Source organism: Jaculus jaculus, chromosome 7, assembly GCF_020740685.1.
Source record: "Jaculus jaculus isolate mJacJac1 chromosome 7, mJacJac1.mat.Y.cur, whole genome shotgun sequence".
NCBI lineage: Eukaryota > Metazoa > Chordata > Mammalia > Rodentia > Dipodidae > Jaculus > Jaculus jaculus.
In genome coordinates this window covers 144,938,255-144,965,171 of record NC_059108.1, presented here as the reverse complement: position 1 = coordinate 144,965,171, position 26,917 = coordinate 144,938,255, and the positions used below count along the sequence as shown (strand labels likewise).

At 43.0% G+C, this 26,917-nt stretch overlaps 2 protein-coding genes across 10 annotated transcripts in view; both read left to right on the top strand.

Annotated features, from left to right (window-relative positions):
• The window catches only part of Rbm25 (RNA binding motif protein 25), a 56,915-nt gene extending 53,638 nt beyond the window's left edge, over nucleotides 1-3,277 (top strand). For all 7 annotated transcript variants that reach the window (XM_045154197.1, XM_045154204.1, XM_045154200.1 and 4 more), the window contains one exon: nucleotides 1,702-3,277. In XM_045154197.1, the coding sequence (XP_045010132.1) occupies nucleotides 1,702-1,794 (93 nt within the window). In that variant the 3' untranslated portion in view covers nucleotides 1,795-3,277. The remainder of the gene's footprint in view (nucleotides 1-1,701) is intronic.
• Nucleotides 3,278-10,683: 7,406 nt separating this feature from the next.
• Nucleotides 10,684-26,917, top strand: part of Psen1 (presenilin 1) — a 75,200-nt gene continuing 58,966 nt past the window's right edge. For 2 of the 3 annotated variants that reach the window (XM_045154325.1, XM_045154322.1), the window contains exons 1-3: nucleotides 10,684-10,828; nucleotides 23,870-23,948; nucleotides 24,029-24,168. In XM_045154325.1, coding sequence (XP_045010260.1) covers nucleotides 24,082-24,168 — 87 coding nt within the window. In that variant the 5' untranslated portion in view covers nucleotides 10,684-10,828; nucleotides 23,870-23,948; nucleotides 24,029-24,081. The remainder of the gene's footprint in view (nucleotides 10,829-23,869; nucleotides 23,949-24,028; nucleotides 24,169-26,917) is intronic. The other variant, XM_045154323.1, reaches the window with a different exon arrangement.

Here is a 26,917-nt window from a genome sequence, read left to right as displayed (position 1 = left end):
TTGTTCCTGAGTAGTTGATTAGAAATCAGGTTCAAAGTTCGTAAAGGCAATTTAGAGGAGAAAGCCCTGGAAATATGAGGTTACACAGCAGTGATATCTTGGAGCTTGAGCATAGATGGCTCTCTTGTAAAGTAGCAAGGCTGTTATCTCACAGCAGCCCTGGGTCTCAGGCCAATGTGCATGCACTGTGAGCAGGAGCAGTGGTAGATACATACAGCATCTAACTTCTCCAGTTCCATAGGAAGGTAACTTGTTTTATTCATTCTCTAATTGGAAAAGTAGCCGTGTGTTCACTGCATTCCAGAGACTGTAGTCACTGCTTTACACACGTTTATGTAATATTTAATTCAGTGTCATAAAATTAGCACTTGCCAAATGTTAAGATTTTTTTTCCCCTCTTAGGTAGGGTCTCACTGTATTCCAAACTTACCTGGATTTCCATATGTTCTCTCAAGGTGGCCTCAAACTCACTGTGATCCTCCTGCCTCTGCCTCCCGAGTGCTGGGATCAAAGGCATGTGCCACCATGTCCAGCTTTCTTTTTTTTTTTCCTTTTTTGTTTTCTTTTTTGTTCACACTTATTTATTTGAGAGTGAGCGAGGGGGAGGATATGGGCGCGCCAGGGCTTCCAGCTACTGCAGATGAACTCCAGACACGTGCGCCCCCTTGTGCATGTGGCTAACGTGGGTCCTGGGGAACTGAGCCTCGACCTGGGTCCTTAGGCTTCACAGGCATGTGCTTAACCACTAAGCCATCTTTCCAGCCCTCTTTTTTTTTTTTTTTTTTTTTTTGAGGTAGGGTTTCACTTTAGCCCAGGCTGACCTAGAATTCACTATGGAGTCTCAGGAAGGCCTCCAACTCATAGCGATCCTCCTACCTCTGCCTCCCAAGTGCTTGGATTAAAGGTGTGCACCACCACGCCTCCTCCAGCCCTCTTTTTTTTGATTTTGTAAAAAAATATATTTATTTGGGAGAGGGAAAAGAAGAGGCATATAGGCTAGACATGCTAGGGTCTCCAGCCACTTCAAATGAACTCCAGACACATGCGTTAGCTTGTGCGTCTGGCTTATGTGGGTGCTAGGGAATTGAACCTCTGTCCCTTGCCCACAACCACTTCTTCAAAACTAAACCATCTTTCCTACCCAAATGTTAAGATTTTGAAAATATTTTGTGATAAGTAAGATATTCTATATTAAGATTCATAGTGATATATTTAGTTTTCCATAAATTAATGGTCTTTATGCCAACCATTTGCTTTCCTTAGGAAGTAGTTTTGCCAGACCTGTACAAATATCTGTAATGTGAAGTTAAAAATAAAAGATAAAAGTTGGGTCCAAAAAGTACTGGGGAGCTGGGTTGGTTGTACATCCCTGTGAAGTAAACCTGTGCTTGGCAGGTGGGGGTAGAAGGTTCAGGAGTTCATCCTGAGCTATGTCACAAGCTCTTTTGGAGGCCAGCTTGGACTCCATGCCTTAAAAATGACCCCTCACTCCCCCAAGAAGTACTGTGGTATTAGTGTTTACTAAGCCATGGAATTTTACTGGATTGTTACCATTACTATAGCAATATATTTCCCAGTCAGATTATAAATCATTTCATTGAACACGTATGCTTGTTGGTAGAAAATCTTTTTTTGTATGTCCTTTGTGTTGGGAAATGGTGGTGATCATCATTACATATGTTACTGGTTTTCCTCTTGTAGGTACTGGATGAAGAAGCAGAAGTTTTTATAGTCAAAATGTGGAGATTATTGATATATGAAACAGAAGCCAAGAAAATTGGTCTTGTGAAGTAAAACGTTTTTTACATTTAGAATTGCATTTCAGATTCTTTCTTTCCCACCCTTTAAAGGACTTTGAATTTTGTGTCTTCAAAGACATTTGTGAGATCTGTAATTTTTTAAATGTAGAAAATGTGAATTTTTTTTGTCCTCTAATTTGTTGATGCCCTATGTGCTCCCTTGGTTGTAAAGTCATCAGAATCCTTGGTTCTCTTTATACTCACCAGGTACAAATTACTGGTATGTTTTATAAGCTGCAGCTACTGTACACAGCCTGTCTAATAGAATCCTGTTCTGCTGATTTGTTCCTTGTAAATATTAAAAGAACTCCCCAGGGATTTTTTTTGGGGGGGGGGGCGGCAGAACTCCACTTAATATTATAACTGTACTATATAGGATCCAACATGAATAATTTGAATTGAAATATACCAGTCATATCTATCTTGTTCTGCTTCCTTTACCGAAAATGACAAGCACCTGTGAAGGCTTAAAATTTTAAATTAGAATACAGAAACTAGCAGATGGACCATCCGTACTATATCTCCGTATGAATGTGTTTATGTGAATGTAGATATATAAAAGTATTTCTTGATTTTCTTTGGTGGGATCACTTGAACATTTCCTAATTAACCAGTAGGCTTATAAAGAAGACTGGATATTGTGCCAACCAAATACCTACTATAATTAGGTTCTAAGTTTCCCAGTGAGCAGTAGTGCTAACAAGATTGTGGATCATAGTGGGGTATGACACCCTAGTCTGATTTCTCAGAACTGAGGGTGCTTCTAAAATTCTGGAGAGTTTAATACATTTTACATTAACTGTCCTTAGCTTATTTTCTATGTAGTCTTTTAAGAAAACCAAATTCATTCCAAAAACAAAGTCGATTGGTGAGTGAAGAAAGAACCTTTTTAGAAAATAAAAAGAGCCAGGGTGTGTACTGCATATTTATTAAGCTTATGCTTAGGACACAAGGAGCCCTGGCTTCAATCCCTGGCACCAGAATTAATTTAACTAATTAAAGGTAAATTTACAGACATGCAGAGTTTGACAAAATACAATAGGAACTCAGCATTGCTATTTTCAAAGTTGACATCTTGTTTGAAGGACTAATCATCATAACCACAAAGTTTTGCTTTGCTCATTAAAGTTTTAAATATACTGGTAATATGTTTAGAGACGCGCCTTGTACTTCACCAGAGAGCAAAGGTCATCTGAAAGTATACCAGATTTTATACACTCTTAGCACAAGTTACATGCAGCTGTCACCATGTCTGTTTCAATAGAAAAAGATTGGCCATTTTAGAATAGTGTAACTGTGAGCTTGAGTTGCTACATTTTTTTACATTTTGAGAGGACATTCAAAAACACTGTTCTTAGCTTTGTTGAACCATGGGATGGTTTCATTATGTAAATATTTCAGATATTAAAAATGTATATATTTGATCTTGGAGATGCTTTTCTTTTGGATTCTTGTAAATAAATGGCATCATGTTGTAATTGTGGAGTGCATACTAGAAAACTCAGTCAGAAAATATGGGCTGGAATGTTTCAGTGGACCTTACTTGTATCAAAAGATCAACGAGGCCACTTACTTTTTTTGGATGAGGCTATTATACATCTATATATAATGTTAAGATATTTTTAAATTTTTGTTTATCAAGAGAAAGTTCAATAATGATGGCCTTTGCCATTGCAAATTTATTAGTCTTTTCTCAGATCCATTCCACCACCAGCCCAAGACTCTGTTCAAGCAATTTATTTTACCTCTTCTCATCTTATTGTATTGCATAGTTGCTATTTCTGGGGTATCATACACAGTTGTTTTTATTTAGCCATTATTATTTTGTAGACTTATTTGGGTGAATTTATTTCTCTATCTCTTGTTTCAACTAATATTATTTCAGAATTTCTGTAAACATGAGGTGGCACTTACCTGGAACTCTTAGGGGTATACACTTTATACTGCATAACACCTCCAGTGAGGTTTATGGTAGGAACTTACAATTCCTAGTTTGTTCAGCAGAGCAAAAATGTTAAAATGAGGGGCTGCAGAGATGGCTTAGCAGTTCAGGCACGTGCCTGAGAAGCCTATGTACCCAAGTTCAATTTTCTGGGTCCCACATAAACTGGATGCACATGGTAGCACACACGTGTGGAATTTGTTTGCAGTGGCTAGAGTCCCTAGTGTGCCATTTCTTTGTCTCTCTTCTAAGTAAATAAATTTTAAAAAAATTTTTTAAAAAATGTCGCATGGCCTGGGCATGGTAGTGCACGCCTTTAATCCTAGCACTCAGGAGGCAGAGGTAGGAGGATTGTCGTAAGTTTGAGGCCACCCTGAGGATACAGATTGAATTCCAGGTCAGCCTGGGCTAGAATGTGACCCTACCTCAAAAATAAAAACAAAAAGTCAAAAAAACGGTCATATGAGCGTCAAGACTAATTTAAACTAGATTTTGCCACTGAGCTTCATTAAAATCTTTCAAGTTTCAGTTGTTTAAAATTACAAGTAAAGAATTTTTTTTAAAGAATTGGTTGTATAAAGTGACATTCTAGTATGTACAAAAACGCTTTTATGTTAAATTGCTTGAACTTCCTGGGTTATTATCATCCACCTAAGATTCAGTTTAGAAGCCTTATTTCAACTCAGATTGCTTTTACAAGTTGTTATAAAACCACATGAAAGTCTTAAGACTCATTCTTGATCTTTGCTGGTTAGATAAATAAATACTTTCCTCTCATTTGGTCCTAAAAATAGTTTTATGTATATCCATCCATTTAGAAGGGAAAGGTAAGTAAAGAGTTGGAGATAGTATTTTTCTTGTTCAATTTTTAATATGCACTTGAGTCATCTGGGGGATCTTGCTAAAATGCCTGATTTTTGGTAGGGCTTTGGGGAGGGGGTACCTGAGTCTTTGTAGTCCCTGGGTAATACCAGTGCCAACTATGCTTTGATAAGCACCTTAAGATGCCTACTTATTTTATTCTAACAGACTATAAATGCAGCTTATTTTCTTTTAAAGAGGAAAAACTTTTAAGGAAAGTATGCATATTTGACATATTAACATAAAAGTGGTGCTTGTGCAACCCTAGCTTCTCCCAGCCAGTCTTTTAATGTATTGTTGGAGAATTTTTTATGTCATTTGAAGTTTTATCAAAATGTCCCCCTCTAAGCTATGTTAGCATGTGCTAATGAAATTTTCAGAGTAAGTGACCAGGCGGGTATACCAGTTCTGGCGGGCAGATTGAAAAACATGGGGCTTGAGGGCCAAATTGAATGAAATAAATATAAACAGGTATAGTTTTTACATGAGGCTTATTTATCAAATTTGGTGGTAAGTTCTGTGAATGACCCCAGTTACAATCCTAAAGCTGATTAAATGTTTTGTGTCAAAATGGTTATGGCTTTTTCTGGGCTATCTTGTTTTGGTAATCATAAAATTGATAAGTAGTTTTGTTAGCAGAAAATTATGAAATTGATTTGTGGAATGCCCCTGGAGATGAGTGTGTAATTGTATCCCAAATAGGCAAAGAAAGATCAGTCTAGAAGTCAAGAAGGAAACAGGGAAATACAAATTATACCAAGGACTTTAGATAATACATTTTGTAGGCTGAAGTCAGCTTAAATTTTTTTGTTGAGTAGCTAGTGGATTACTGTAAACTATTAAAATATTTGTTAATTTGCATTTGCGTATTTGCCTTTCATCATTTTTGTTTTGTTTTTCAAGGTAGGGTGAAGCAGTCAATCCCTCCCCCTTTTGTGTGTGTGTGTTTGTGTGTTTTGAGGTTAGGGTCTCATTCTAGCTCAGGCTGACCTGGGGCTTCAATTAAGTTTGGCCACCCTGTCTGGACTTTCTTCTTTTTAACTGAGTCTTGTTACATATCTGGCTGTCCTTCACTTTGTATAGGCTAGTCTGACTTCAAACATGCCTCAACCTTCCTGCTGGTGAGATAACAGGCATTTGCCACCACAACCAGTAGCCTATTTTTGTACTAACTAGAGGAAACATTTATGAGCCCAATTTTTTAGGCAGAGTCTTGCTCAAGCTGACCTGGAATTCACCATGTATTCTCAGGGTGGCCTCGAACTCATGGCGCTCCTCCTACCTCTGCCTCCTGAGTGCTGGGATTAAAGGTGTGTGCCACTACGCCTGGCTCCAAACCTTCTTTTATTTCCTGTCATTTTTACAGTGTTGATGTGCCCAGATGAAGAGTAGTGGTGGAGGGAAAATTATAGATGTCATTATTTTAGTTTTTGTTTTTTGATGTTAGGGTCTTGCTCTAGTCTAGGCTGACCTGGAATTCACTGTGTAGTCTCAAATAGGCCTCGAACTCACAGTGATCATCCTACCTCTACTTCCCCAAGTGCTGGGATTAAAGGTGTGCACCACCAAGCCCATCTTTCAGAATTTTTTTAAATTGTTTTTTTTTTTTTGTATATATATATTTTTATTTATTTGGGAGAGACAGGGAGGGAGGGAGGGGGCATGCTAGATCCTACAGCCCCTGCAAGTGAACTGTGCCCCCTTGTGCATCTGGGTTATGTGGGTTCTGGAGAATTGGACCTGGGTCCTTTGGCTTTGCAGGCAAGCGCTTTAACCCCTAAGCCATTTCTCCAGCCAGAATTTTTTTTAATTGAGTATATTTATTGAGGCAAAATTTTAAAGAAGTGTAAATCCTTGGTTGAGGAAAAAGTGAGACCACCATGATAACCATTCAAAGCCTGATGCTAGAAATAGAATATAAGTAAAAAGCAACCTTTGATCTTCTAAAAAATATTTTTATTTTTACTAACTTATTTGAAAGAGAGAGAGAGACTGGGTGCACTGGGCCCTCCAGTGGCTGCAAAAGAACTTCAGATGCATGTATAACCTTAGGCCTTTATGTGGGTATTTGGGAATTGAACATGGGTCCTTTGCCTTTGCAGGCAAACACCTTTACCTCTACGTCTTCTCTCCAGCCCCCACATCTAAGGAAACTATGGTGGCACGGTGTGAGAACTAATGGGATAAGAGTGCTGACAAGCACTAAGGTGACTAAGTCTTTCCACTGTACTGTCACTGTGTCAGCTGAGTATATGATTTTGATGAGCCTGTGCTATTGAATGCTCTGTACCTTGGACTTGTTCATTGCCCTTAGTGGTTACTTGATCCCACTTCTAGTCTGCTAGGCTCTTCAATGAAGTAGTACTTTCAGATCCAGGACTGAATTTCTGTGTCATCTTTCACCAGTTTTGATTGGATTTTGCCACGTTTTTATTTTATTGCTTGCACCACCAGTTTCTCTCCAGACACTTCATGTTCTATGGTCATTCTTGATTTTCAAGACTTCTCGTGCACAGTGTATCATTTTTACTGTTTCTAGACCTTCAGAGCTAAGGTGGAAAGTCCTGAAGAACTAAAAATTGATTGGTTTACTCCTTTTACCCGGCAAATAATACTCCAACTTAGAATTGTTAGAAAAGTTATTAGTTATGACCTTTCAGTCCTAGATCTACAGTTATGGAACCATCCATCTTAAAGCCAATCCTGCTTAAAAGTTATGATAGGTAACTATATTAACTTCCCCACTGACTCTGTTTAGTACAGTGTACAGTTAACTTTGAGCCTTGTTCAGATGTTTTATTTTCTTCCCTTACTCTTGAACATTTTTTAGAGGGGGGAAAAAAAAAAAGAACAACTTCTGGTCTTTTTGTCCCCTTTCCATTAGAGTTCCAGCAAGACTTTTATATGTGCCTTCCAAATATCTTAACATCTCTCTCAACTTGTACCTCTCCATTTACTGATGGCTGGGGACTGGTGAGTGTTATAAAACCAGTTTATCTGGACAGTGAACATTTGCTGTCAGCTGGGTACTCTTCAGTGTGATAAGGGATCACTTTGTCCTCGTGTTCATCTTTTGTGTTGTCATTTGCTCAGTGCATCCTTGGTCTTCATTTTTCTCCCTTAAAGGAGGAACATAGAAAACGGGGAAAAAATTGTTGTTACTCAAAAGTTTGTTTGCTTTTTAATCTTAATGCATTGTTTCCTTTTGTACAATGTATTTTGACATTAAGTGTAAATACAACTATGTCTCTTATTTAACAATAAAAGTTCTCTTGCACAACAGTCTTGTGAACAATTTCAATGAAATAATTTGTAGGATATTCAGCTTTCTAATTTGTGTGAATATGTGTGCATGCATGTGTGTGTGCTGCACCTGTATGCGGAGGCCAGAGGTCAACAGTAGGTGTCTTCCTCTGTCACTGTCCTCATACTTGCATGGCAAACACTCCATCCACTGAGCAATCTCCAGCCCTTGTTTTAATATTCCATGAACATCTTTGCATAAAGATGTTCATCCTGAGATTGATCCTAAGAATATAGTTTACAGCATTTGACATGGTGCTCATACCAGCAAGTTAAAATCACGGATGGACTTTGGGTGGTGCTTGTCAGTAAATGTTGAACTGTTGCTTGTGGTCTGTGCTGTTTGCATTTGTCATGTAAATGAACAACCATGTAAAATGTGGCCCTCAAGTCTAAAGTATAAGGAAGGAAAGGTAAATTAATATAGCTCTTTTCCCAGCTGCATTCCACTAATGGAAAAGATTACTTTAAATTTAGTAAAGTTTACTTAATAGAATGGGTGCATCAGGGTCTTCAGCATCTGCAGTTGAAGTCAGACATGTCCACCACCTTGTACATCAGGCTTACGAGGGTATTGGAGAATCAAACCTGGGTTCTTTGGCTTTGTAGGCAAGTGCCTTAATGTCAAAGGCATCTCTGCAGTCCAAAGGTCTTCCCCCACCCCCATTTTTGTTTTTTCCAGTTGTGGTCTCACTCTAGCCCAGCTGATCTGGAATTCACTATGTAGTCTCAGGATGGCCTTGAACTCATGGCAATCCTACTTTTGCCACCCAGTTGCTGGGATTAAAGGTGTGTGCCACCATATCCAGCAGTTGAAAAAAAAAATTTTTTTAAAGTGATCTTTACCTCTTGCTTTATGTGGATACTGGGGAACTGAACCTGGGTCCCTAGGCTTTGTAGGCAAGTGCCTTAACCCCCCTTTTCCTCCTTCCCTCCCTCCCTCCTAACCTTACTCCCTACCTCTTCCCTTACGATCATATATGTAGCCAAGGCTGGCCTAGATCTCCTGAGCTTCCTCCTTCCATTTTTCAAGTGATGGAATTACAAGTAGATGCCACTATGCCTAGCAGTAGAAACATTTAGTTTTAAATTTTGGCCAAGTGGAAGCTTTAATTGAACACCAAATTACAATATCTCAAGGTAAGGAAGCTATAGGTGTACACTCTGAAGATTTAAGAGAGCAAGACAAGTGACCTCTCTGTATGTGTGTGTATACATACATAATTTTTCACTTTTGTTTGTGGTAGGGCCTTGCTGTGGGCCAGGTTGACCTGAAATTCACTTTGTTGTCTCAGGGTGGCCTCGAACTCCTACCTCTGCCTCTCAAGTGCTGAGATTAAAGTCATGTTCCACCACCGCAGTTTACCTCACTGTAATATTACACAGTATTGCTTAGTTACACTGTAGCCCTGGTAGAAAGATAAGTCTCTTTTCTTCCCCCAAAGTGGGGTCTTACTCTGGCCCACGCTGACCTAGAATTCACTAGGGAGTCTCAGGGTGGCCTCAAACTCAAGGCGATCCTCCTACCTCTCTCTACCCCCGAGTGCTGGGATCAAAGGCGTGCACCACCATGCTGGGCTTTCTTTTTTTTTTTTCCCCCAAGATTTTATTTTAGGACTGGAGAGATGGCTTAGTGATTAAGGCATTTGCCTGCAAAGCCAAAGGACCTCGGTTCAATTCCCCAGGACCCACAGAAATCAGATGGATAAGGTGGAACATGTGTCTCGAGTTCATTTGCAGAGGCTATAGACCCTGGCACGCTTATTGTCTCTTTTTCCCTCCCTTGCTCTCCCAAGTAAAAATTTCATTTATCAGATTATTTATTGTTTTGCTGTGTAGCCCAAGATGGCCTCAGCCTGGCTAGTTCGGAGTATAGGTGTGTGGTTAGCTTTCCCTCCTCCCCTTCTCTCCCTAGTCCACCTGTGCTGGGGATTGAACTGATGGCCTTGTACATGTAGGTAAGTATTCATTTTCTTAGTTTATTGACTGCCTTTGAGTTCAAACATTTCTCCAATGTTCTTTTTGGTTGAGTGTGGTATGCGTTTATTTGTTGGACAGTCCCTATTACCATTAGGTAAAATCCGTTGAGTGCAAAAATTGACAGCAACCCATGGAAAAAAACATTTTCTGCGCTCTTGGTGCTTAAAGACTTTTTTTCCAAGGTAGGGTCTCACCTTGCTCTAGTCCAGGCTGACCTGGAATTCACTATGTAATCTTAGGCTGGCCTCGAATTGACAGTGATCTTCTACTTTTGCCTTTTGAGTCCTGGGATTAAAGGTGTGCGCCACCACGCTCGATTAGACAGTGGGAAGCACAAGAATTTAGGAGCATATTTAAAACGCCATTTGGTCCCTGCTCACTAGAGTTTTGATTTATTGGGTGGAGAAGGCGCACAGGTACTGATTACGATGTATATGGTGCACGTTTTGAGAAACTGTACAAACAGATACTGCAGAGAAACGTACAATGTTCGAATGTCCTCACTCCGCGGGGCTTAGAAAAGGGGAGTAAGTTCAAGGCCAGCTGTGATTACCTTGTCTCAAAATTGCCAAAGCACCAAGAAGTCACTTGTAGACGGGTCAAACGACAGTGTTCACTGAAGTAGGGCGTTCAGCCTGGGCCCCACAGCGGCCTCGAACTCCCGAACCACCTTCCGAGCCCACGGCCTCATCGCTCTGGCTGCGCGCCTGCTGGGTGCGCAGCGCGTTCCGCGACGTGCGCGCGGCCGGAAGCTCCGCCTCCCCCGGGCACGCCGCCAACGTCGCCAGGGCCGGAAATGACACCACCGCGGAGGTCCGTGGGGCGGGACCTGGGAACCTGGGACCGTCCGCTCCGTGGGCCGAGAGTTCGGGTGGGAAACAAAACAGCAGCTCCTGGGGAGGAGACCGCGGCTGCGAGCCGGCCGGCCCCGCCGAGAACGAAGGTGCGTGAGCGGCCGCGGAGTGTGCGGGGGGCAGGGGGGCGTCCCCGGCCGTGTGCGGACTCCGGCCGCGGCGGGCAGGGCCTGGTCCTTTGTCGCCGTGGGCCGCGGAGCCGGCGTCCCGGAGGATGAGGGGCGGGGCGGGGCGGCCGAGCGGCGGGGGCCACGGGAGCCGCTCCGGGCGCGGCGCGGCGCGGCGCAGCCGGGCGGAGAGACGCTCCCGCGAGCCCGGGCCCGGGAGCGTGGTCTCCCCGCGGCGTCCGGCCTCAGTGGGCACTGACCGCCCGGACTGCGGTGGAGCCGGAGGACCCGGAGGAAGCGCCCTGGGCTGGGTCCCCTTGAGCAACTCGTGAAACTCCGAGCCTCACGCCCCGGGTGTGTCCTTGTGCGCAGGCCAGTGGCGCTCAGGGCTAAGTTCCCCGTGTTGGCGCTGTCAGGCTGAAACGGGCCTCGTGCTTCTTGCTCGGGACTACCTCGGTGCCCGCGCGTCGGATGCCTCGATATGCCTTTTGTACTTTTTCTCCCCGTTCTCACTGTTTGCAGACGTCTGTGCCGCACTGCTGCGGGCAGAGGTTAGCGTTAGGCACAGTAAGCTGGCCGTGGAGGGGAGGATGGAGTGCATAGGAGAATTGAGGCGATTTTGACATAACTGAGAGATAAGAGGAGAGTTCCATTTACTCTTTCCGCAAAAGCTTAGAAGAAACGTGATCGGGACTGGTGACCCTGGAGAAGAAGGAATAACGTGTAAGATTGGGAGGTTTTAAGTTGAGAGAGAGACAAACTCACCATCCCAGAAATAAGGAACTTAGGGAACTGGTTTGGAGTTACTACTACTGCTTTTTTTTTCTTTTCTTTTCTTGAAATAGGGTCTCGCTGTAGCCCAGGCTGACCTGGAAATCACTTCGTAGTCTCAGGGTGGCCTCGAACTCGAGGCGATCCTCTACCTCTGACTCCTTAGTGCTGGGATTAAAGGCCTGCTCACGCCCTGCGAAAGTACCACTTCTATGGTGTCTGTCACCAGTTGAATTTGTCCTGTGGTCTGGACTGGAGCTGTCAACAATGGTCACTTAAGTAGATTTGCTATTTGATATTGAAGCAGTGGAGAGTGTGTTTAAGCCGAGGAAGGGGGTAGGCGAGGAGGCACCAATCTTTTGTTATTTGAGACAGACAGACTGAGAGAGAATTGGCGCACCAGGGCCTCTAGCTACTAGAAATGATGTGCATCTGGTTTTACGCTGGTAATGGGGAATGAACCTGAGTCCTTTGGCTTCGCAGGCAAGCACCTTAACCGCTAAGCCATCTCTCCAGTCCACCAAGGACAGAATAATATAGCCACATATCAAGAACAGGTAGGAGGAGGGCAAGGAGACATCTGAGGAGCATGAGTGTATTAGAACCCCAATAGCGCAGTGCCACAGAAGCTCAGAATGGAAGGAAAGCTTCAGGAAGGAGTGCATTATCAGCTGTTTTGAGTGAAAGACCAGGTATTTGAAGAAAGAACTGAAAAATGTAAAGCAACAGTGTATCAGAAAAATAAATGTGAACCATAATAGTGATTTTAAATTTGTCTAATGGAAACCTTTTTTTTTTTTTTTTTTTTGCTTGTGTAAGCAGTATATGTGTATGCATAGGGACTTGGTTGTGTGTGTATGCTTGTGTGCCTGTAGGTCAGAGGTGAATGTTTGGTTCTTCCTCAGTCATTTCCCATTATGTTTTCATTTTATTCATTTATTTGAGAGAGGGAGAGAATGGACATGTCAAGGCCTCTAGCCGCTGCAAATGAACTCCAGACTCATGCACCACCTTGTGCTTACATTGGTCCTGGGGAAGCGAACTGAGGTCTTTTGGGTTTGCAGACAAACGCCTTAACCACTAGGCCATCTCTCCAGTCCCCCACCTTTTTTTTTTCTCCCCCTGAGGTAGGGTCTCACTCTGGTCTAGGCTGACCAGGAATTAACTATGTAGTCTCAGGGTGGCCTTGAACTCATAATGATCCTCCTACCTTTGCCTTCCAAGTGCTGGGATTAAAGGTATGTGCCACCCCATCTGGCTCTCTCCCACCCTTTTATTAAAATTTTAATTTTTATTTATTTTGTTTTTTTCAAGGTAGGGTTTCACTTTAGCTCTGGCTGACCTGGAATTAACTCTGTATTCTATTGAGGGTAGCCTCGAACTCACAGCAATCCTACCTCTGCCTCCCGAGTGCTGGATTAACGGCGTGCGCCACCACACCTGGCTTCCTTTTGTTTAATTTTTAAAAAATAATTTTTAAAATTTATTTGCAAACAGAGAGAACAGAACCAGGGCCTATAGCTGCTGCAAATGAACTCAAAATGCATGCACCATTTTGTGCATCTGGCTTTACATGGCCACTAAGGAAGCAAATCCAGGCCATGAGGCCTTGCGAGGGTCTTAGATGCTGAGTTATCTCTCCAGCCCAAATATTTTTATTCTTATTTAAAAAAATTTTTACTTATTTATTCATTCATTTGACAGAGAGAGAGAGCAAGAGAATAGGCACGTCAGAGCCTCTAGCCACTGCTAACGAACTCCAGACATGTATACCCCCTGTGCATCTGGCTAACGTGGGGACTGGAGAATCAAACCTAAGTCATTAGGCTTTAACAGCAAGCACCTTTAGCCACTGAGCCATTTCTAACCCTCCATCTTGTTTGTTTGAGATAGGGTCTATCAGTGCATCTGGAGCTCACCAATTCAGTCAGACTAGCTAGCCAGCCTTCCCTGCGGATCCTCCATGTGTGTCTTCCCAGTTCTGGGATTACATCATAGCACATACCACTGCACGTACTCAGTTTTTACATGGGTTCTGGGGAGCCAGGCTCAGGTCTTCATACTTGCATAACAAGAACGTTACACACTGAACCCTCTTTCCAATCTCTAATAGGCAAATTTTTATGTATTTTTAATTGACAACTTCTATAATCATAGACTCTAAACTATGATAATTATCCTCCCCCTCACTTTCCCCTTCACAGCTCCACTCCCCATAATATCCCCTCCTACTCTCAATCAGTTTCTCTCTCTCTCTCTCTCTCTCTCTCTCTCTCTCTCTCTCTCTCTCTTTTGTGTGTGTGTTTTTGAGGTAGGGTCGCGCTCTAGCTCTGGCTGACCTGGAATTCACTCTGTAGTCTCAGGGACGCCTTGAACTCATGGTAATCCTCCTACCTCTGCCTCCCAAGTGCTGGGGTTAAAGGCATGTGCCACCACACCTGACTTTTTCCCCCCTCTTATTTATTTATTTTTTAACTTTATTATTTATTTGAGAGAGAGAGAATGGGTGCGCCAGGGCCTCCAGCCACTGCAAACGAACTCCAGACACATGCACCCCCTTGTGCATCTGGCTTATGTGGGTCCTGCGGAATCGAACCAAGGTCCTTTGGCTTTGCTTGCAAACACTAACCATTAAGCCATCTCTCCAGCCCCTCTCTTTTATTTTGATGTCATCATCTTTTTCTTCTGTTACACTGTTCTTGTGTAGGTAGTGCCAGGCACTGCAAGATCATGGATATCCAGGCCATTTTGTGTCGGGAAGAGTGCATTGTCCTGTTCTTCCTTTGGCTCTTGCATTCTTCCCACCACCTCTTCCACAATCGACCCTGAGCCTTGGAAGCTATGATAGAGATGTTTCAATGCTGAGCACTCTTCTGTCACTTCTCAGCACTATGGTGCCTTTTGAGTCATCCCAAGGTCACCACCATCTGCAAAGAGAAGCTAAATAGGCACATTTTTAAAGGTTTCAAGAGCCAGGTGAAATTAGTTTGAATCATTTATTTAACCCAGTGTAGCTAACATTTTTATTTCAATATGCAATTGAGGTGAAAGTTCATTTCTTTTTCTCTATAGACTTCATGTGTTTCATTTTTGTGACTCTAAGGCTTTTGGGAGCATTATATACCATACTGGGATTCTTTTGAAGTAGGATCTCTCTTTTGCCCAGGCTGAGTGGGAACTCAACTCATAAGTCCAGGCTGTCCTTAAACTTATGTCAGTCCTTCTACCTCAGCCTCCCAAGTTCTGGGATTAAAGGTGTGCCCACCATGTTTGGCTTATATCATACTACTCTTCCAAAATCCAAAAATATACAAATTTTAAACACATTTAGTCCTGAGAGTCAACATTACCATTATTATTATTACTATTTTTCAAAGGTTACCACACTCCCCCAAACTCAGAGCTAAGAGCACTTACTTTCAGTTCAGGGCTCTGCTTCAAGGTGTAGGTGTGTGGATCAGATGGGCCCATTCTAATTTGGGCATCTTAGTTTGGGGCCCAAGCCAAAGGGGCAAGAGATCTCTTTACCTTGGTTAACTGTTCTCAAGGCAGCATCAGAAGTACAAGAAGTTAAAGGCCAACTACACAATGAATTTACACGTCTACTAGTGTCACTGGGGTTAAGAGTCCCCTGATCAAGGCAAGTCATATGATCATGCCCAAATGCTTAAGATGGTCAATAGATTATACCCACTTTGAGGATAAAGAGAGGCCTGTGATCACTCAGGATTTTGGTTCTAGGACCACTAGATACCATAATCATGATGTTCCATATATAAAGTGGTGAGGTATTCAGCCCAGAGGATGGAAGGCACTGGGCTTGATGCTGAGCAGCACAAATGTATTATTTGCATGTAATCTATGCAAAGATCTTCATCTACACTTTTAAGCCAGGTCTTCCTTAAAATGCCTAATACAGGGCTGGAGGGATGGCTTAACAGTTAAGATGTTTGTCTGCAAAGCTAAAGGACCCAGGTTCGATTCCCCAGGACCCACATTAGCCAGCTGCACAAGGGGGCGCACGTGTCTGGAGTTCGTTTGCAGTGGCTGGAGGCCCTGGTGCACCCATTCTCTCTCCCTCTTTCTCTGTCAAATAAATAAATAAAATACAGTGCAAATACAGTGCAAATGTAATGTAAATAATTGTTATGCTGTATTACCAGGGAATAATAACCAGGAAAAGATTTTACATGTTCAGTACAGATGCAGTCCCTTCCCCTCCTCCAGATATTTTCAGTTTGCAGTTGGTTGGAATCACGAATGCCAAATTGGAGGATATGGAGGGCTGACTGTATTCTTGGGATGCTGGGGGAGGGAGAGAATATTTGCTGAATAATAATTTTATCTACCACAGATGGTTCACAGAGGTGGAGTGGGATGGAAAGGAGGAGGAAAAAAAATCACTAAATAAGACTTATCACTTATCTTTGCTCATTTTAGTATCTCTTTCAGAAAATCTCTTGTAGTGCTGGGAAAATGACTTGTTCTTTTAAAAAAAATTTTTTTTTGTTTTTATTTTTATTTATTTGTGAGCAACAGACAGAGAAAGAGGCAGATATGGAGAGAGAATGGGCGCGCCAGGGCCTTCAGCCACTGCAAACGAACTCCAGACGCGTGCGCCCCCTTGTGCATCTGGCTAACATGGGTCCTGGGGAATCAAGCCTCGAACTGGGGTCCTTAGGCTTCACAGGCAAGCGCTTAACCACTAAGCCATCTCTCCAGCCCTGATTTGTTCTTTTAAAAAATATCTTATTTATTTTATTTGAGAGGGAGAGAGAGAAGCAGGCAGACAGACAGATTGACAGACGGAGAATGAGTGCACCAGGACTTACAGTTACTGCAGACAAACTCCAGAGACATGCACCACCTTGCACAAGGGTCCTAGGGAGTTGAACCAAGATCCTTTGGCTTTGCAGGCAAATGACTTAACAGCTTAGCCATCATTCCAGCCCCTCATTTGTTGTGTGCTGGGCCTTTAATCGCAGCACTAGGGAGGCAAAGGTAGGAGGATCGCCATGAGTTGTCAGGGCCACTCTGAGACTACATAGTGAATTCCAGGTCAGCCTGGGCTTGAGGAAAGACCCTGCCTGGCAAAACCAGCACTTGGGAGGCAGAGGTAGAAGGATCACTGTGACTTTGACTCAGCCTGAGACTTGTACCTCTAGAATTCCAGGCCTGCTTGAGCTAGAGTGAGACCTTACCTCAGAAAAACAAACAACAGCAACAATATCAGAGTAGGTGTGGTGGCACAGACCTTTAATCCCAGCACTCAGAAGGTGGAGATAGGATGATTACTGTGACTTGAGGCCAGCCTGGGGCCTATGAGTGACTTCTAGGTCAGCCTTGGATAGAGTGAGAACTTACCTGAAGATAAAAAGAAAAACAAAACAAAATCTAATCTTTCCAGTGTGTATTCCTGAACTTAATTTTTTTTTTTTTTTGCTTATTATGAGAGAGAGAATGGGTGTGCCAGGGCCTCTAGTCACTGCAAACTAACTTCAGACACATGCACCACTATGTGTTTGACACCCTGTGTCAAAGAAGGTGTAGCGCAAACACTTCGGAGTTGTCCTCTGACCTCCATATTTGTGCCATGGCATGTGTACCCACATACACAGAAGGGCAGATGCAAAAAGGATGCATATCTCTGGAGGTTGTTTGTAGCAGCAAGATGCCCTGCCATGCCCTGCCATGCCCATAATCTCTCTCTTTCTGCTCTGAAATGAGTAAATTAAGTTGGGGAGATGACTCAGTGGTTCAGGTGCTTGCTTGCAGAGCCCTCCAGCCAAGGTTCAATTCCCCAGTACCCATGTAGAACCAGATGCACAAAGTGGCCATTCAATCTGGAGTGTCTTTTGTTGAGCCCATACTTCTCTCTCTCAAATAAATAAATAAATAAGGGCTGGAGGGATGGCTTAGTGGTTTAGGCATTTGCCTCCAATTCCCCAGGATCCATGTAAGCCAGATACACAAGGGGCACATGCATCTGGAGTTCGTTTGCAGTGGCTAGATGCCCTGGCGTGCCCATTCTCTCTCTGTGTCTCTGTATTTCTTTCTGCTTGCACATAAATAAATAAAATTTATAAAGAAATAAATAATAAAATAAGAACACCAAGTAGAGCCAGGCATGCTGGCACACACTTGTAATCACAGCACTCAGGAGGTAGAAGTGAGAGAATCTTGAGGTCAAGGCCAGCCTGAGCTAAACAGCAAGACCTTGTCTCAACCAATAATAAATACCCAAGTTGAGAGCCAAGGGTGTGGTCCAGTGGCCACATAGCGTACATAGGCCTTGGGTTTGCTCCCCAGCACAGAAATAAATAAAAGCCCACATAGGAGCTCTCAGCCCACTCATGTAGTAAGAGCTTGGGGGCTGGCTCTGTGTGAGAGTGCTGCCCAAGCATGAGGGTGTGAGCTTGATCCCCATTAAGCCTTGGCATTGCCACACATGCCTGCAACCCGTGCTGAGAGGAGTTGGCCACAGGGCAGGAAGATTGCTGGGCCTTGCTGGTCAGCCATTCTAACCAAAAAACAGCTCTAGGTTCAGTGGGAGACTGTCTTGAGGAAATAAGGGGAAAATCATAGAGGAAGAACACCCGACGTCCTCTTTTAGCCTGTGCGTGAGGCACACATATTTACATGCACTGCACGCATGCTTGTGCGCACACATTCGTACACACACCACGTTAAAAGACAAAAAAAAAAAAAAGAAGAAGAAGAAAGAAAAAGAACCTAGTGTGCCTGTGAGAGAGAAATTGTCAAAGGGACACTCTTGGGTAGAAGACAGCCCAAGCCCTGTTCTTCTTATTCCCCCCGCCTTGTCCTCTCTGTGTCTCTCAAATAAAAAAGAAAAAAATGTAAATGTCCATAGTACAGAGCCCACTGTTCTGCCCTCCTCCCCTTTCAGGTCAGCCCACACCAATCTCTCTCCCCCACCCCCGTTTTTAGTTTTTTTCAAGGTGGGATCTCACTCTAGCCCAGGCGTACCTGGAATTCACTATGTAGTTCAGGGAACCCATGGCAATCCTACCTCTGCCTCCCATGTGCTGGGATTAAAGGCATGAGCCACCATGCCCACCACCAATCTTTCTTTGAAATGCATACTTTGTTAAATAAACTTTTGCTTAGACTGTCTCTCTCCACTGAGTTCTTTTTTTTTAAATTTTAAATTTTATTTATATATTGAATTGACAGAGAAAGGGAGGGAGAGAATGGGTACGCCAAGGCCTCCAGCCACTGCAAATGAACTCCAGACACATGTGCCTCTTGTGCATCTGGCTAACATGGGTCCTAGGGAATCGAACCTGGGTCCTTTGGCTTTGCAGGCAAATGCCTTAACCACTAAGCTATCTCTCCAGCCCTCCCCTGAATTCGTTAAGGAGATAAGAATTGAAACTTCTCTAGCCCCGTACAATAGTACTTCAGCTAATTGTATGTTCTTGTAAGAAAAAAATTAAGTCAGAATCTTATTTGGTCCTTGAAAACATTTTAGCAACACAATACACATGAGGCAATAAAAAAAAAATATACTTGTGCAAGCAGTTTTCAAAGTGGTGCTGGTGATGAAACCCAAGGGATTCATGCTTCTAGGCAAGCCCTCTTCCAGCTGAGCACTATCCCCACCTGTGCAGAGGCGCTTTCTTGAATGGATTTTTCTGAAACTCTTAAGCATCATTCCTGTGATTTTTTTTTCAATGTTTTTGTTTATTTTTATTTATTTGCTTGAGAGTGACAGAGAGAAAGAGGCAGAGAGGGGGGGCAGAGAGAGAGGGAGGGAGAGAGAATGTGTTCACCAGGGCCTCCAGCCACTGCAAATGAACTCCAGATGCATGCGCCCCCTTGTGCATATAACTAACATGGGTCCTGGGGAGTCGAGCCTTGAACTGGAGTCCTTAGGCTTCACCGGCAAGCACTTAACTGCTAAGCCATCTCTCCAGCCCCTGTGATGGTTTTTGAAGGGCTGATGCATAGAGGTTTTATTTATGTTTTTTTTTTTTTTCAGTTGAGTAGACTTTCTCTGTGCAACACATCTAAGCTTTGAGATTATGTGTAACTGGAGCCTTTTTGTTTGTGTCTGTGCCCCCTCCCCCCTGTACTGAAATTGATCTCAGGTCTTGCACATACTAGAAGTGCCTTCACTGAGCTGTATTCCAGCCCTTAGTGTCTTTCTTTGTATAATGATAGAAAGCTGAGAATGATTCCCCCCCCCCCCAGTTTTGTCTGATGGAGCAAATTATCATACCAAAAATGCTTTCCCAAAATGTGGGGGTAAAAGTATTTACCAAATCAGAATTGTAAAATATTTGGTAAAGAATATACACTGTGGGCAGAAGCACAGGGCTGAATTTTCATAGATGGAGAATCACACCCCTGAGAGGGCATGGGTCCTTTGTAGCAGGTTAAGAGAAATGGCCTAGTCCTACCTCTTGGGCCATTTGTGTGGCGGTGTATCTAAATATCAAGATAGGAGGTGGGTGGGCTCACTATCTTGTTAGGCAGTGAACTTTATAACACCATTAAGCCTTCCTGAGACTGGCCCTTTGCAGGAGGCTTTGGTTCTGATTGTTTGTTTGTTTTTTTTTTAAAATTATTTATTTATTTGAGAGTGACAGACACAGAGAGAAAGACAGAGAGAGGGAGAGAGAGAGAGAATGGGCGCGCCAGGGCCTCCAGCCTCTGCAAACGAACTCCAGACACGTGCGCCCCCTTGTGCATCTGGCTAACGTGGGACCTGGGGAACCGAGCCTCGAACCAGGGTCCTTAGGCTTCACAGGCAAGCGCTTAACCGCTAAGCCATCTCTCCAGCCCGGTTCTGATTGTTTGTATAAACCATTACAAGTCACTAGGTCCAGCTCCAAACAGTTAAGAGTGGGGGCTTTTGCTTTTTACTTTTGGCCTTGTCTCTGCACTAGTGTCTTGAGAGAAAGGAAATGCAAGTGCTGCAGCCTGTCACACTTCAGGGGTGTCCAAAGAGGAAAGCACCCAAATCTGCTTCTGTCCCTCCTCCCTGTCTGCAGTCCCAGTCACATGAATGATCCTCACTTCCCAGCTGCTGCCTTTTTCTGCTCAGGGCTCAGCTGAGAATGTTACAAAACCTGCAAGCGTCTTCTGCCATGCTGCCCAGCAGTGGGGTCGTTGACCTTTTCCACGCAGGCATCAAGTGGCTTCAGCTGTTACTGGACCATAATCAGTGCAGGCTTGGCCTGTCTCTTTTCTTTGTACCAACAAACAGTATGTGTGTTTGTCCTCCTCCCTCCCCCAACCTGGCTCTGGCCTGCTTTTGCTGCCTTCTGGAGTTCCATGTGAAGACAGCTTTTTCAAGGAGGCATTGTGATCTTGAGAGCATGGCGGGAGGCCTGTGATTTCTCTGGGTGATTGGAAGACTTTGGGCTAAACATCCTGCACCTTGCGTTCTCAGGCATTTGTGTTTTAACATTAAATACATAGTCTTAATGGGTTTTAAAAGAATCAGAATAATGGATATGAAAAGAACTTCAAAAATACAATGGAGACTTGCTAAAGTGATTATGTTATTGATGATTCTTAAAAATTAAGTTTGATGGCTTAGTGGTTAAGGTCTTTACCTGCAAAGCCAAAGGACCCTGGTTTGATTCCCCAGGACCTACATAAGTTAGATGCACAAGGTGGCACATGCATCTGGAGTTCGTTTGCAGTGGCTGGAGGCCCTGGCACGCCCATTCTCTCTCTTTCTCTTTCAAATAAATAAATACAATATTTTAAAAATTAAATTTGAGGGATGGAGAGATGGTTTAGCAGTTATGACACTTGCCTGCAAAGCCAAAGGACCCAGGTTCAATTCCCAAGGACTCACATAAGCCAGATGCACAAGTTGGCATATGGGTCTGGAGTTCGTTTGCAGTGGCTAGAGTCCCTGGCATGCCCATTCTCATTCTCTCAAATAAATAAATATAAATTAAATTTGAGAAAACTCAATGGTTTTTACGGGGGAGAGAAGAGTTTTCAAGATAGTATCTTGCTCTAGCTCAGGTTGACCTGGAATTCACTACTGTTAAGGTGACCTTGAACTCATGGGCAATCCTCCCATTCCCGCTTCCCAAGTGCTGAGATTAAAGACATGTACCACCATGCCCAGCTAAAACTTCACTATAATGATCATGTCATTTGGGTTCTTGTAATGACTAAACAGACCCTATGAGCATAAAGGTTAAAATAGAAAAAACATAAATAAAAATGACCAAATATCAGCTTGAAAAACCAAAAAGAAAATAATAATAATAATACCAAATATCATTATAGCTTATCCTTTTTTTTCTTCTTCTTCTTCTTTTCAAGATAGGGTCTTACTCTAGCCCAGGCTGACCTGGAACTCACTCTGTAGTCCCAGGCTGGCCTCAAACTTATAGCAGTTCTCCTGTCTCTGCCTCCCCAGTACTGTGATTATAGTTATTTTTATTTATTTATTTGAATGAAAGAGAGGCAGATGGAGAGAGAAAGGATGGGTGTTCCAGGGCCTCCAGCCACTGCAAATGAATGCCAGACCAGGCATCTGGCTTATGTGAGTACTGAGGAATTGAACCTAGGTCCTTTGGCTTTGCAGGCAAGCACTTAACCACTAAGCCATCTTTCCAGTCCACATTGACAGATTTTTAAAAAATTTTTATTTTATTTGACAGTTACAGACACACACACACACACACACACACACACACAGAGAGAGAGAGAGAGAGAGAGAGAGAGAGAGAGAGAGAGAGAGAGGGAGAGAGATTGAGAGTGCCAGGGCCTCCAGCCATTGCAAATGAATTCCAGAAGCGTGTACCCCCTTGTGCATCTGGATAATGTGGGTCCTGGGGAATTGAGCCTTGAACCGGGTTCCTTAGGCTTCACAGGCAAGCGCTTAACCGCTAAGCCATCTCTCCAGCTCACATTGGCAGATTTTTAAAAAATATTTTTATTAGTTGGGTGTGGTGGCACACGCCTTTAATCCCAGCACTCGGGGGGCAGAGGGAGGAGAATTGCCATGAGTTCGAGGCCACCCTGAGAATACAGAGTGAATTCCAGGTCAGCCTGGGCTACAGTGAGACCCTACCTTGAAAAACAAAAAAACAAGCCGGGTGTGGTGGCGCACGCCTTTAATCCCAGCACTTGGGAGGCAGAGGTAGGAGGATCACCATGAGTTCGAGGCCACCCTGAGATTACCTAGTGAATTCCAGGTCAGCCTGGGCTAGAGTGAGACCCTACCTTGAAAAACCAAAAAAAGAAAAGAAAAGAAAAACAAACAAACAAACAAACAAACAATATATATATGTGTGTGTGTGTGTGTGTGTGTGTGTGTGTGTGTGTGTGTATATATATATATATATATAAATTATTTCTTTATTTGAGAGAAAGAACAAGAATGGGTGTGCCAAAGCCTCTAGCCACTGCAAACAAGCTCCAGATGTATGCATCACCTTGTGTATCTGGCTTATGTGGATCCTGGGGAATTGAACCTGGTCCTTTGGCTTTGCAGGCAAACGCCTTTACTGCTAAGCCATCTCTCCAGCCCAAGTTAACAGATTTTTATGTAAATATGTACAGAATGTTTTCTTTTTTTTGTTTGTTGACCATGCTGGAGATTGAACCTAGCATCTGCCTCAGGAGTGCTAGACAAGTGTTCTACCACTGAGCTGTATCTTTAGCCCCTTGCAGTAATGTTTAGATACACATATTAGAATATGTGTAGAAATGTAAAGAAGTATTCTCTATTTTTTTAAAAATTATTTTATAGGTGGGCATGGTGGTGCATGCCTTTAATCCCAGCACTCGGGAGGCAGAGGTAGGAGAAATGCTGTGAGTTCGAGGCCACCCTGAAACTACATAGTGAAGTCCAGGTTAGCTTGGGCTAGAGTAAGACCCTATTCACAAAAAATCCCTAAGCCAGTCATGGTGGTGCATGCATTTATTCTCAGCACTCAGGAGGCCGAGGTAGGAGGATCCTCCGAGTTCGAGCCACCCTAAGACTTTCATAGTGAATTCAAGGTCAGCCTGGATGCAAGTGAGGCCCTACCTTGACAAACAAAAACCAAAAATCTCTAAAGTCACTAAGGTCTTGGTGTTTGAGGTCTTGTTGACAAAGAGATGACTTAGGTTGACCATAGTTCTCTCTACCAAGGGTCATGGCAAGTTAACACATTTCTGTTTTGTAAATTGGCTTTGCATGTATTTGATTGGTATGAAAAGATTTAATAGGAGTTGACCAATTATAAATGACATTGTAACATCCTATTTCAGACCTAATCCAGAGCCTACAGGTGACAGCAGCCCTCGGTCCATAGACAGCTTGGCCTGGAGGAGAACACATGAAAGAAAGGTTTGTTTCTGGAAGAATTTATGAAAGTGTTTAAAATGAAAAATCGTAATCCAAAAGTTCTGTTTTTTTTCCCTTTTCAGAACTCCAAGAGGCTTTGTTTTCTGTGAAAAGGTATTTCTATACAGTTGCTCCAATGACAGAGATACCTGCACCCTTGTCCTACTTCCAGAATGCACAGATGTCCGAAGACAGCCACCTGAGCAATACTGTACGTAGCCAGGTACAGTGTCAGCCTCTGAATCTTCCTTAGCTGTCACCACTCACCTCTCTGAGATGCTGAGGGGATGGGCACGTTTGTTTTGCTTAGCCAAATCTCTTATTTGTTGAACTTCAATAGAGGACGACAAGGTATCTTAAGTACCCTTTGCTGAGTGGAGACACAAAATTGGGTTGTGCTTTTGTGATGCTGTTATTAAACCTGGGGCCCTTTCAAATGCTAGTCAAGAACTTAATGACTGAGCTGTTCACTCTCATAGCTCACATAGCTGTTTAAGACATGGGGATTGGTACAGTTCAAAGATGAAGTCTTTCACAACATCCTGAGATATCAGGTACTTTCTAGTTTCTGACACCCGAAATACCCAGAAGCAATTTAAGGAAAGAAAAGGATTTAATTCAGATTACAGTTCCAGAGGGTAGAGTTCATCATGGTAGGGAAAGTATCTTAGAAGTAGGAAACCAGTTTAGGCGTGCCTCTAGTAACACACTTCCTCCAGCAGGGCTCTACCTCCTAAAAGTTCCACGACCTTCCCAAAGAGCTGAGGACCAAGTGTCCAAACACATTAGCCTGTAGGAGGTGTTTTATGTTCCACCATAGCACTTAATGGTCCACATTACTTGTTATTTTACTTGTATTGTTTCCTACATTTTATTTACTTTTTCTCATATCTAGCAGTCTGCCAATGCTCATTAAGTGTTCAATGACAGAATGATTACACAGTGCAAGTCTAAGTGTAAAAGCTCTGAGTACAACATCTGGGTGTGGTGGCTCATGTCTTTAATCCCAGCACTTGAGAATTTGAGGTTGGAGCATCACTTGAGTTCTAAGCTCTCCTGGCCTAGAGTGAGTTCCACGTCAGCCTGTTCTATAGACCCTGCCTTAAAAAAATAAAACAAGGTCTGGTGTGGTGGTGGACGCCTTTAATCCCAGCACTCGGGAGGCAGAGGTAGGAGGATCGCCAACAGTTCTAGGACACCCTGAGACTCCATAGTGAATTCCAGGTTAGGCTGAACTAGAAGACCCTACCTTGAAAAAAAAAAGTTCTGAGTGTAAATGGAAAAAAAAAAGTCAGGAAAAGGATAAGATGATGCTGGTATGAGACGCAGACCTTTTGCAGGCTGTTCCACAGCATCACTTCCACTTGTGGCCCTGTTAGCTGATTTCACTGATGAGTGCAGACTCCATAGGAGGCTTGTGAGATAACTAGAGAATTGATAGAATTTTGGGAGACAGCTAGGCTGGAGGAAAATGTGAGCTCAGTGTTAAACTCTGTAGGAGCTGCTTTGTATACTAGTATGTACTTGTCATTAAAGGCAGACAGAAGCAAGCATTGGATGGCCTAGAATTTTCTTTACACTCTGAAAATGGATTCTCAATTTTTTTCTTTTCTTTCTTCTTCTTCTTTATTTATTTATTTATTTATTTTTTGCTATTTTACTAATTATAACTACAGCAAGTACAAAACACAATAAAGATTCAAAACAAGGTGTTTTAGCAAGGCTGAAGATTTCAGTGTGTAGTATTTGAAATTTTTTATTTTTATTTTACTTGTTTGTTTGTTTATTTATTTATTTGAGAGTGACAGACAGAGAAAGAGTCAGACAGAGAGAGAGAATGGGCATGACAGGGCTTACAGCCACTGCAAACAAACTCCAGATGCATGTGCCCCCTTGTGCATCTGGCTAAAGTGGGTCCTGGGGAATAGAGCCTCGAACAGGGGTCCTTAGGCTTCACAGGCAAGTGCTTAACTGCTAAGCCATCTCTCTAGCCCCTATTTTATTTTTTAATTAATTTTATTTTTTTTAATTTTAGACAGGGAGAGAGCATTGGCATGCCAGGGACTCAGCCGCTAAAATTGAACTCCAGACACTTGTGCCACCTAGTGGGCATGTGTTCTTGCCTCACCTTTGTGCATCTGGCTTATGTGGGATCTGGAGAGTCGAACATGAGTCCTTAGGCTTTGTAGGCAAGCACCTTGGATCACTGGGTGTTTGGCATAGTCTGTACTTTTTTTTGAGGTAGGGTTTCACTGTAGTCCATGCTGACTTGGAATTTACTATGTACTCTCAGGGTGACCTCGAACTCATGGTGATCCTCTTACCTCTGCCTCCTAAGTGCTGGGATTAAAGGTGTGTGCCACCCCGAATAGTACATACTTTAAACCAGATTTTAGCAAAAGAATGCCACTTGACCCAGAAGTAGATGAAGTGTTTGGTTTCGTGTGTCGCATAGCTACCAAAGTTCTGCCTCACAATGTAGTGCCAGGTACATTTGTACTTCTTGTCCAACTCCTTACTAGGGCCACAATGACCTTTTCTGTATTTCTTTTTAAATGTCTTTTTATCTTTATTCTTTTTTTTTTAAGAGAGAGAATTGGCACACAAGGGCCTCAGCCATTGCAATTGAACTCCAGATGCTTGTGCCACCTAGTAGGCATGTGTGACCTTGTACTTGCCTCACCTTTGTGCATCTGGTGTACATAGGTCCTTAGGTTTCACAGGAAGCACCGTAAGTGCTAAGCCATTTCTCCAGCTTATATTTCTGCAACACCTGAGTAATAGAATCCACCAAATTTTGTTGCATATCTTCCAACATGTCTGGGGTCTTTTTTTTTTTTTTTTTTTTTTCCTTTTCATGGTACCAGGGTCCTTAGGCTTTGTAGGCAAATGCCTTAACCACTAAAACATTTCCCTAGCCCTGCAGGAAACTATATTAAGTGCTAAGCCATCTCTCCATTTCCCAAGGGCTA